At 41.6% G+C, this 12,742-nt stretch overlaps 1 protein-coding gene across 1 annotated transcript in view; it reads left to right on the top strand.

Moving 5' to 3' along the window:
- Window positions 1–12,742, top strand: part of ube2e1 (ubiquitin-conjugating enzyme E2E 1) — a 66,631-nt gene that overhangs the window by 46,399 nt on the left and 7,490 nt on the right. Inside the window, exon 4 of the mRNA XM_060904772.1 lies at window positions 3,141–3,273. Coding sequence (XP_060760755.1) covers window positions 3,141–3,273 — 133 coding nt within the window. The remainder of the gene's footprint in view (window positions 1–3,140; window positions 3,274–12,742) is intronic.

The raw sequence follows: 12,742 nt of genomic DNA, 5'->3' as shown, positions 1-12,742 counted from the left end.
CCAGATTGGGCAGGTTTAGGTGCTTTTTGGCTGGTTTTGAACATATTTTGGGGGTGGGAAAACGTTAGCAATATCTGGCAACACTGAAGGCATGTCTGCTTGGGCGGAAGCCTTCTGCGGCAGTTACATTTTGACACGCGAGCAATGGTTCACCATAAAAATTCCATAATTTCCATCTGTTTTCCGCGATCACAGAAAATCATTGGCCCTATGAGAGTGAGAGAGCCACCCCCCCCAAAAAAAAATCTTAACGGATTTACACGATTTGGAAAAATGACTTTTTCAGAACCGAAAAAAACAGAGCTTCCGGCTCAACAGTATTATTTTGAGAAATAAAACAATCTTTGGATATACATTTGTTCATTTTTGCATACATATTACTCATTCTCTGCAGTGGTCTGAATTATGTGTTATTAAATAATGTAAGTAAGTAAATGTTAAGTCAAATTTACTACTTTAAAAATACATTTTAAAAAAATCGTGGGTGTATTGAATCGTGGGTCAAAAATCGCGATACGAATCGAATCGTGAGTTGGGTGTATCGTTACAGCCCTAGTTTTTAGTGTTATTCGTTGTGTGTGTGTTGAACTAACAGTGAGCGAGCTGGAAGTGATAATCAGCTTGAAACTCATTATTCCCACCTAGTGGTCGAATCTCTCATGTTTGACTTGTTTTTCCAATAAAATTGCCCGAACACTTTTTGCTGTCTAGTGCCTGTGAAAGATCGGATCCCTGAGAAATTTTGTATCCTTCAATGATTTATTTTTTTTTATTATTATTTTTTTATTCCCCCTCCTTCTGGAGAAAAAAATGAGGTGTATAAGTGTCAGTAATACTGTGTGTTTTTTGGAGAGAATGAACGAAAGCTTGTCCCTCTTGTACACCGCACATTCAAGCACCACCGTTGCTCGGTGCCCAGTTTTAACGTGAGCGTACCTGCTGAAGTCTGGCTTTTGTGTTAAACCCAAAGGATGGACCAATTTCATTGATTTATTACTTTTAAACCTTTTGAGGTGGATAATTGTGATCTACAAGAAGAAGCTTTTAGCTGCAACTCTCACCCTGATACTCAATTATACATCTCTCCATTTTTGACTCTTTGGTCTAATTTCCAATTTGAGGGTTTTTTTTTTTTTTCCCCTTACAAATGGAAAATGATTGCTGGTTTGTAACCGGGGCAACAGACTGAAATGGAAATTTTATCAAACGCTGGATTTTCAAATGTTCTTAACTTATTTACAAAATTAAGCAAGTTTTCAATTCAGATGGTCACTTTTTTTTTTTTTTTTTGATAGGGGTTGTTTTACAATCAGGGTACCAAGTTTGTCACACAGGGCTCCAAAATTCAAATGGATTCAAACTGGTTCTTGTACCAGTTTTTAAGTGAAGGACGAGTTAATGAACAGATTTCAGATAATTTTTTGACGTGTGTGTATGGTAGTTTTGTGTAATCTGCTATAAGATGGGAGAAACAAATGAAGTGATTCTCGGAGAGGACTTTTTTTTTTTTTTTTTTTTTTGGACAATTCAGAATCCACTACTTCTATAGTGCTTTTAAATATAAAGGCCAGTTTATGCTGACAACGCAGTCCTCGCAGATGGTGTCACAGATGGTGTCTGCGAAGCCCCCCCCCCCCTCGCAGACGCTCTGCACGCACCTCCCAAAAATTGTGACCACCGCAGATGAGGGCTCTGATTGGTCCACTCTACATCTGCTGTACACGCACTTCCGCTTCCCTACTTCCCCGGTTTGTTTTGTTTTCACGACCGCCATTTTTAAAAACACGAGCGAAGATGGAGCAGCACGAAGAGCGGTTGACCGAGGAAGTGAGGAAGTACGTACATCTATACGACTCCAGTTCTAGTCATTATAAGTAACCGGAGGATAAACACTCCACTAACCACACCCACCAACTACTCCTAGCGACTTCGCGCCCCCTTGCGTTGTGGTGGTGAATAACATCGCGCACGCCTATTACTCCCCGCTCAACGATAAATTACAACTGTCTGCGAAAAGCTATCTGCGAAAGCCTTGTCGCAAGAGCATGCAGAGGCCTTAAGGCTGGAAGCTTTGTGTTTGTTGTCTCTAATGTTTATGTCCCAATATCTTGACCACATTTTAGATATGTTATTTTATATTGAAAAATTAGCTGTCTTGGAGAGGACTTTTTTTTTTTTTTTTGGACACAATTCCATACTAATTTGATCAAAAATAGTCTGAAAACTTACTGGCATTCAACATTAAGACTTAATTATGTTTCCACTGATATGGAACCAAATATGTGTTTTATGGTATAAAGAATGATGTAAGTGCATCCCTTTTGGAGCTACCTGTGGTCAAAAAAGCACTTTCTAAATGACACGAGTAATTTTGCTAAATATGACACACATTGCCATACATTCACCAAAAATAACATCACCACACTTTTTTTTTTTTTTTTTGCATGGTAAATAGAGCGATCACAAGGCTACAATAAACAACCAAGTTTTAGTCAAGCCTTTTGATATTGAAGATAAGTGTTAAATGTGATTTTTAGCTTGCGGACCCTGATTGTAAAACAACCCATATGTTGCATAACACTATGATAACCACTTTAAAAAAAAAAAGCCTGTTATTGCTAATAGAAAGTCAGGGGATTTGATCATATGATTTCGAGTCATGGAATATCAGAGAATTGTTTGTAGCATGTCTTAAATTTTAGCTGCCATTTTGGCACACTGTCAGTATTTTCCATGCAGTATTTCACTAGGTGTAAGAACTAATTTTTCTACTGGAAACATCTGAATTAGTAAATCTAGCTTGCAAAGCAAGGAGTTTAAAATACCGTGGCTGGTTTTTGTCTGCTCAGCATAAAGGTGGCCCGTGTTGTTTTTTTTCCTGTTCGTTATAGGTCATGGAAATTCAGCTTTTTAGTCAGTGGACGTCTGAGAGCTTGACATCTTTGAATTTAGAGAAATGTGCTTTCAAATTGAAGCATCGATCAAATTTGTATGATTACACGTCTAAATATATATATTTTTCCTTCTCTCTACAGAAACGAAACCTCTCACCTCCTCCTGATTTCGAGGCTAAAATTAGATCTTGTAAACTTGCTGATGTTCAAGAAACATAATCTTAAAATCCATGCTTGTGTTTTCAGCGCCGGCCCAAAAGGAGACAACATCTACGAGTGGAGGTCCACCATCCTGGGTCCTCCAGGCTCCGTGTACGAGGGAGGAGTCTTCTTCCTCGACATCGCCTTCACTCCAGACTACCCCTTCAAGCCGCCCAAGGTGAGACGGTTCCCATGAAAAGCAAATGTTCTGCTCTGGGTAACAAGCACACGACGGTGAGGAAGTGCCTTCATGCAGACCTCTCACTGTGCGCTTTAGACCGCAGGTCCATCGTGCATCTTTTTTTTTTTTTTTCTCTTTTTAAAGGGGAACAGAGGGCAATATATAGAGTAAATATAACAAACACACATTAACGAACCTTATTCAAGACTTACAAAAGTTTTTTGTTCTAAGGTTGGAAAGTTTTGAAAGTAGCTCGAGCAAACTATTTCCGCAGTTTGAACAGCCCGCCATGATATTAATTTTATCCAATCAGAATGCACGTTCATTTTCTCTGCGTAACACTCATGACGTATGTACGTGCCCAGTTGTGTCGGCTCATTGAGGTTGGGAATAGCACGTGTGAATCGGAAAGTAGGATGAATTGTAAGTGATCGGCTACACAATGCCACGGTGTGTTGCTTTCGGGTGTAATAACGGGACCGATGGAAAGCATAACGATCCTCCAGACGTGTCTTTTCACTCGTTTCCGCTGAAAAACACCAAGCGAGTTCGAGCTTTCTTCTCTTCTTTCGTCATCACCGGAGTCGAGAGTACCTCTCCTAGGTTCAAACTGGTACCCTTCTAAGCCATAGCCTGCTTGCAGCGTGTCTTGTGGGATCTCTTCGTATGATTCGACAGAGCTGTCGCTTTCACTTGATGCGCCCGACGCCATGATTACACGCTTCTCTCCTAGTGCAGTGGGTAGGGCTGACGTCACGGGCTTTTAAAAATGGCGACTCTTGTGCCGTTTAGCATATCGACGATTATATTTACAATTACCAAGAAATTTCGTTGTTTTCTAGTATATAAATTTGATAGAATACTTTGTCACATCAGCAACTGTATATATTATATTTGGTACCCCTTTAAGGTAATACCAAACTCCTGCTGCTCAGTGATTTGCGGTTACAAGAAATGGAGAAAACCGGTGGGCTTCTCTTCTGGCAAGAGCGGATGATCATCTCTGCCGGTTCTGGAGGAGCAAAAACGCGTCGAGCTCCGTGCTACCATTACGGCAAAAGCGTTTATTCGTACAGAGCATTATTCAGCACACGCTGCAGAAAATTGATCATGAAAACAGTAAGCTCCAGCTAAGCCCGGTTTAATACGTGCTCGTGCAATCTGTCAACACGGGTTTTAAATCGGTGATGCGCCAGACTGGCCGTAATGACAGCGTATCGTAAAGCTGCGCTGATGATTATAGCAGAGGGATCAGAAGGAGAAAAATAACACTGCTGCCACATTCTCACACAGCCATGAGGTCACTGGATATTTTCGTGGCGATGATGAGCCTATTGTGTCGCTTCTGTAGACCTGTTATTTGTAGGAGGTTTTCATTGGCAGTGTGTTCCGGCCTAGGGATTGGCTCCAGCTTCCTCCCCGGGCCATCCTTAAAAAAAAATCCGTTTCCTGTCCACCGGGTGGGCAAAAAAAATTTCAGTCGGGAGGGAGGTGGTTTTTTTTTTTTTTTTATTATATATGGATGGATGAGAAATCGCAATGCTGTTTGCTTTTTCTTTCAGTACTTTTTTTTTTAATTACAAAAGCAGACACATTTAATAAAATGACAGTTAAATCAACTGAAACTTGTACAAAAACTAAGTTAGCATTTTAAATGCTGACTGCAACATTTGCAAAACTTTTACAAAGGTACTTAAAATGTCCGACACACGGACTTTTTGTAGTTCTAAATCGAGCGTTAGGCCTAGTTCGGATGAAATTACACTATTAAAATGATCACTGAATGATTTGTTTTTCTGAATCTTTACTATTTTGTTGTTTGCTAGAATACCATTTTGCGATTTCACACTTAAGCAAATGTTTGAAAACTCCGGATCTCCTTCCTTCATGGTGGCTGACTTTTTTTTTTTTTTTTTTTTTTTTTGTGCCGCACGGCGCATGCGCAGAGCTGATTCGACAGGGCTTTCCACAAGCGCCGGCTGCCGGCCACACAATTCAGTCCAGCCGGCTACTTTAATGACTATTTTTGTAGCCCACAGGCTCTAAATATTAATTTTCGATTTTAATAAAATTAAATGTTTATCTAACGGACTGACAATGTCAAACTGAACCGTTGATCAAGGGAGAGTAAAGGCCAATTTATGCTGACAACCCAGTCCTCGCAGACGGTGTCGCAGATAGCGTCTGCGTAGCCCCCCCACCTTCGCAGACGCTCTGCGCGCACCTCCCAAAAATTGTGACCACCGCAGAAGCCTTGCAGACACCGTCGCAGACAAGAGGGCTCCGATTGGTCCACTCTACATCCGCTGTACACGCACTTCCGCTTCCCTACTTTCCCGGTTTGGTTTGTTTTCACGACCGCCATTTTTAAAAACACGAGCGAAGATGGAGCAGCACGAAGAGCGGTTGATCGAGGAAGTGAGGAAGTACGTACATCTATACGACTCCAGTTCTAGTCATTATAAGTAACCGGAGGATAAACACTCCACTAACCACACCCACCAACTACTCCTAGCGATTTCGCGACTTCGCGCCCCCTTGCGTTGTGGCGGTGAATAACATCGCGCACGCCTATTACTCCCCGCTCAACGATAAATTACAACTGTCTGCGAAAAGCTATCTGCGAAAGCCTTGTCGCAAGAGCATGCAGAGGCCTTAACTCATCCGCGCCCCGGCATGCGGTGTGCGCGCGCGCTCAGCTGCATGAATGTGTCATGCAGCGAAAATGAGATTTACAAGCCAGGAACGCCTCATGATGCAATACGCAAGAAAAGAAGATATACTGCCATTTTACTTTGTATTTGAGTAAAGTGAATAAATAAATGGTCTGTGGAAAATACATTTAATCCTGGGAACTGTGTGCACAGGAGTTTTTGTCGTCCCCCCCCCCCGGCTACTTATTTGTCATGGCTGGCTAGTATGAGCCTTAGTGGAAAGCCCTGGGAATGCGGAAATGTCAAGTTCGATTTTAGATTTACGAATCCGAAAAATTTTTTCGAAAAACCGGCGTTAAAAAAAAAAAATTTCACCTGCACAAACGGCACTCACCCGGCCGGTGGACCGGAAACAGAACACTTTTTAATAATGGCCCCGTGACCCTGATGGATAAACGGTAGAGATGATGGATGGACACTTTCTTACAGTTTTCCCACTTGCTGGTACTAATCCATAGTCTGAGCTTGGGAAGAATTTTTTTTTTTTTCTGATTTCAGTGATGGACCGATGCCCGTTTTATAAAGGAGTTGAAGCAGCTCTGCGTTTGATGTTTTTAATCCCCCCCCCCCCCCAATCTACTCTAGTGTGATCACTTGATCTATATCGTCCTCTCTTCATTCTGCAGCCATTCAGTTAAAGCATCCTCTGTGGTGTTGCTGTTAGAGTCACAAAACTGTCTGAAATTACTTTTTTTTTTTTTTTCTCTCTCTCTCTTTGCTTCCAAAATTGACAGTGTGCTCCACTCAGTTTTCATAATGAACCCGGAGCACACTGTTTGAAACCTTTGTAATTATCATGCAGCTCCTTTAAACCTAAGAATATAACAAGGGGAAATGCATGTTAAATGACTGTGCGCGCACAAACAGATGTACCAAACTAAACATGGCCACGAACAGGATTCCCAAACATCTGAAAACTGAATTTGAGGAGAAAATTGCTTAATACTAGTGCTGCATGGACATATTTTTACTCGATAAGACGTCTTAGAATAAGCTGGTTGCGATCTAGAACTAGGTTTAATGATCTCAGAATTGGTGTCTCATATCTTTCTAATAGCAAATACTAGATCGTTTCAACTATTCAAGATATTTTCACTTGCTAAGATATCATTTTTTGCAGTCAAGAGATTTTTGTCGTTTTTCCATAAATATATCAGAGGTTTTAGGACTATGAATGTTCACTACTCGACTTGTACATTTAGAAAAAAGTTGTTTAGATGGTTTAGTTTGTTTTTAAACGGAACAATTAATGACTTGGCCCTAAATTCTCCACTTTTTTTTTTTTTTTCTCCTGCTTCACCATGATGCAATACAAGATATTACGTCATGCATGATCACGTGGTGGTGGGCTTTCCCTGTTTGCACAAGGCATTGTGGGATACAAATTTGAATGAAACGTGAAAGAGTGAATACAGTAACGGAAAGAAAGCGAGAAGAAATGTTATTTACCATCTGGGAGGTCCATATGGTGAAATACCGTGACCGAGGTCTTGAAAGTACTGAGCGAGGCCCTCTGGGCCGAGGTCAGTATTCAAGGCCGAGGTCACGGTATTTCACCATACAGACCGACCTTAAGCTGGTAAATAATATATTTTATTTTTTTTCTTTACCAAATTCTAACAGAAAACGAGAGCGCCCGAAAGGGAAAACCGAGCCGCCATTTTGAATCCTCATTCACGGCTGTAATGCAAATTGCTTTCTCCTCGGTATACAAGTGCACTTCCATGGCAGGAAAAAAAACTACATTTTGCCGCCTATGTAGTCCCCTATTTATACAAATGGGAGTCATTCAGGATTCAGCCATGTTTTTGCTCGGCGTTAGCAACAGTTAGAGGTTTTTATCTTTCTCCTGAAATGTTTTCTTTTATTTCTTCTTCCTCAGGGTGGTAAAACTCGCTTTCGCTGTGAACACTGTCGTTATCGCTATCCATGCTGTAAAATTAATGCTATTCTCCTGAGAAATGCTGGCAAAAATGTGATTTTTGATCATCTTATGAAAAAGATGATGTTTGTTGTGAGCGAGCGAGTCGCCAGAGGTCCGTAACTGGGGTCCGTATCGTAGGATACAGACCCGCTCGCCAGCCAATTAGAGCGCAGGGTTTGATGGAAACCGCACCGCGAAAAAAAAAAAAAAGACGTTATGTACGAAGGAAAGGAAATGAGCACTTCTGTGTGATCAGCTGTTCGTTTAGCGACAGGATGATGGAATGGTCAGTGCACGGTCAAAGGGAAACCTGCGCGCGCACACACATGGACTTCCTCTGTCTGCTTGACTGCACGAAGAAGCGAGCGATTTCGTGCATGTTATTTGCTTAAATTTCCTCGAATTAAATAACTTTCCAGCCACAGAATGACCTGTGGTGTGAAATATTTTTTTTTCCTCTTTTTTTTTAATGAAACTGAAAGGCAGTTTAGTTTAATGTGAAGACCAAATTTGGACACGTGTTTTATTAGAAAGTGTGTGAAGCCGCACTTCAATTAACAGCTCTTCACAGGCTATAAATCCCCTAAATTTCCAGCTTTTTCTATAATTAAAAAAATAATTGGTGGAATTGCATGGCTTCAAAATCATTACACACGCCAACATGGAACTCTTAATTAGAGGTGTGCATTGGGACTGGGGTCCTATTGGACCCAACAAGTTGAAAGGTTTTTACTTTCATGACACTGGTGCTAATGGGAAAGAGTAAAGCCATGTTGATTAACAGCGCTCGTATAATCTGTTCATTCATCATTAGTAATTGCTTCATCCTGGTCAGGGTTACTGTAGTGTAAAATGGCTGTTTTGGTTATTTTAGTAAAAAAAAAAACCCTCTAGTCAAACGTGTGGACACCTGACCATCAGTCATGTGGAATGGGATGTTCAATAAGCACATTTACTCTCCTTTGCTGGTATTAGCGCTACCCTTCTGGGAAGGCTTTCCACTGGGTTTTGAGTGTAGCTGTGGGGATTTGCGATTATTCAGCTATAAGGAGTCAGGTGCTGATGTTGGGCGAGGAGGTCTGGCGTGCAGTCAGTGTTGCAGTTCATCCCAAAGGTGTTGAGTGGGGTTGAGGTCTGGTTTCTGTACAGGACACTCGAGTTCCTCCACTCCAACCTTGGCAAACCCCTTTTTTTTTAATAAATAGAGGTAATTGATTTAGATCAATTTAGAGGCATAGTCATGCTGGAACAGGCTTGGGCCGCTTGGTTCCAGTGAAGGGAAAATGTAGTGCTTTCTGCACATCTGCTTTACTTTTTATTTTTAAATAAATTTGAGTGGACAGTATCTCCATCCTTGACTAGGGATGGCGAAAACTAAAAAAAAAACATCTTGACCGACCACCGAGCCTCATTAGCCGGTTAAAGTCGGTTGACCTATGAGTTTAAACAGGGATGCAAACGGCGCGCCTTTTGGCGGATGCCGCCTTTTTCATGGCTGAATCGTGCAGATCCGTTTTTTTTGGGGGGGGGGCGCGTTGGAGTGTCTTAGTAATTTTAATACAGAATTTACTTTGATGAAATTATTCAATCAGCAAATACTGTTACAGTCCATGAAACATAGGAAGTATAAGTATGAGAAGAAAACAGTAAATCAGAAAGCTGCGCACGTTTTCGCGGAAGCTGCGCAAATGTGCGCAGCTTTCTGATTTACTGTTTTCTTCTCATACTTCCTAGGTTTCATGGACTGTAACGGCTTATTTAGTAATTTTAACACAATTTGCTCTGATGAAATTATTCAGACACTCCAACGCCCCCCCCTTAAAAAAAAAAATCGGATCTGCACGATTCAGCCGTGAAAAAGGCGGCATCCGCCGAAAGGCGCGCCGTTTGCATCCCTGTTTAAAATTCTAGAATTGGAATTATTAGAATCTATTCTAAATCTAACCGCGAGCATCCGCACATTCAGTCCCAGTCGCTGCCCTCCACTCACATCACTGTCTTCAACTTGGGCGGGACATGACTGAATGGGTGTTTCTGATTTGTCAGCTGTCGTCCTTACACCGCATGGCATGCCCCAAGCGTTTACAACACAGAATTCCAGGTTCTCTGCTCCAAAATCGGCAGCTTCAAAACGATTTATTTATTTTTTTTAACCGACAACCAAAAAAAAAATGTAACCGGTTGACATTGATTCAGTCAACCACCGGTCAAACGGCCATCGGTTAACATCCCTATCCTTGACTCTTGTATGCTGCATAAATGGGAATTTAAAAATCGCAGGGGTCGAAATTAAGCATTTACCGATGGACATGGGCAAGTCATTCTCGTACTCGGGCAACAATAAAATTATCACTAGTTGTCCGTCGGACAACTGTGTTTGAATGTCTATTTTACCAAGAAAAATTAAGTTGTTGTGATTCCTAACAGAAACAGAACGAAAACTTTATTTTTCCCGTCTTCTCTTTCGTTTGTCCTTGACTTTGGTTCGTTGTGGTAGTCGACGCTTCCATTCGCGAGATGGCGCTACATGATATTATGATTATTCACACAAGGCGCCACTGTCACGTAGGCTAGAACGAACGAAGCGTCTTTTTGGACTGATTTTTAATTCTGATTTGATCAGTTACACTTGACCATGATGACATGATGTTTTCTGACTGTTTAACATGTTTAATAGAAGATGCTAGTAGTTATACCTCGTTGTTTTACTGTTCATCATGATGAAATAAACACCAAACACACGAGTGTTAACTTTTTCTATCAGTAATCAAACAATGGCAAAACAAGTTGAAATATTTTATTGCATACTCTATAATATACATCCAGATTGCTTTTTATGCAAATTATTTACCCAGTCAACCTGCAAAAAAGTAGGGCAACTGATGCATGCATGCGGGCAAGTCAATTTTTGGGGTTGGTTGCCCTGAGGGCAAGTACATTCAAAAGTTAATTTCAACCCCTAAAATGTATATTTTTGAGAGTTAAAATTGACCGCCAAGTTGGCATTGGAGCTGCCCTGCTGAGCCAGCCAGCCCTGAGTGCGTGACGTCACAGCGGTAACCGGTTTTAAGGCCGAGGGCTTTGACAGCTATAGACCAAAATCATATATAAATAAAAAATTTATGGTGAAAGTGAGAAATCCCGTTACCGACTCACTCAACTAAAGACTGATTTGACTTCATTGATTGTGGGTTGACTCTCATTAAAACAGGATGGGTGTTATAACTTATGCAGCATACATGTACATGCATGCATTTTCACTGATAAAACGTAAAAGGCTCATTAAATCAGATGAACTGAGACGATCACATTCTGAAGCAAATTAAATAATCTTATACCGCTAACTTAAACACACAATACAAGTTACATGGATTAATCTAAATGCAGGTAAACAAGTAGTGTTTTTGTATCCAAATGATCTTCGCATCTTACCCGTCTGTGTTCTTGCTTCTTGAAGGCTGAGCTTGTGCCAGATTGTTTCAAAACAATCTGACTTTCAGTTCTCCGTTCATTCGCTTCCATGTAAGGGCGAGCTGTTGCTCCTGAGGCGAGCATATCCAGCGGAGAAATCAGACTCCACTCATTCTCCATATGGAGTACTCCGCCATTACTGCTCGGCTCAAGCAATTACTAAAACCCGGGAGGTCACTGCCCGAGCGATAAGTCACATCCCGTCCTGAGTTTTAGCAACAACCCTCGGCTCGCACTCCGGGAGAATTGGTGCAACTGAGCTTGCTTTCCTTTTCTTGTAGTTTTTCTTTTTCCTTTAATTGTTGATACTGCACCCTCTTTCAATACGGGCTTATAGCCAACGCTCCTCAACAGATCAGAGGTCTCGTACGAGTCTTCAGTAAAATGTGCAGAGGAGAGACCACTTCGTAGGCGCCCAATGTGCCCGTGAACCTCTCGCAAAATGCGTCCAAATCTTTGCAGTTTGAACATTCTTGGGCCATGAATACAACATAAATCCACCTTCTGTCATGTTGCTGCACCCACCAGCAACACATCTACGTGGCATGGAAAGAAGTTAGCTCAAAATGGAGGATCGGAGTTGCAGTCAGCTCTGTGTTTTAGTATAGCGGAAGTGTTGAGACTGATAGACTTCCTGCTGTGACGTTACGGACGTCAAGGTCGTTCACTCAAACCGCTACCTATATAAAATCACTTGAATCGTAAAAATTGCTATATTAGGCCCACTTTACACGGGGACGGTCTGAAACAAAAACGCAAAAGTCCGTTTTCGTTCTCGCTTTTTTCCGCGTCTACACGACCGTTTTCAAGGAGGAAATCTGTGTCTATACGGTGACGCACAAATGTGTGGAATTCAACTGGATGTGCATGCCAGGCGGCTAGGTGGTGCTGTGAAAGACCTCCGCTATGTCTGCACGCATGCGCAACGTCTTCCGTCTTGTCTGATCTGCACATCTGTGCCGCGAAAACTTTGACTACTCTGGCTATGGTAAGTAAGTAAAAAAGTAAGCGCATACTATACCCGCCTCTGTTCATTAACGGTATATGTGCAGATTCGGTATAGATGTTCGAAGGACTCCTGGACGTTTATTAAAGCTGCCAGAGCAGCTTGAAGGTCTGTTGGATCGATGTAATCGGACATGCTCTTACTTTTTTACTTACTTTCTTACTTCCCGGGCTGGCATGTACAGTATATGACATATGTATGACGTAAACGCGTACCCGACGTGAGCAGATCCGAGCAGAGTTTCGTGTATTGGGTAGTTTAGACGGATATGCAACGGGGGCTGTTTTTAACTTATCCACTCTGGAAGGCATTTTCAATTTTTTCCGTTTTTCAGCCTCGGAAACGCCGTGC

Source organism: Neoarius graeffei, chromosome 22 (assembly GCF_027579695.1).
Source record: "Neoarius graeffei isolate fNeoGra1 chromosome 22, fNeoGra1.pri, whole genome shotgun sequence".
Classification (NCBI taxonomy): domain Eukaryota; kingdom Metazoa; phylum Chordata; class Actinopteri; order Siluriformes; family Ariidae; genus Neoarius; species Neoarius graeffei.
This window is presented reverse-complemented; position numbering and strand designations above follow the sequence as displayed.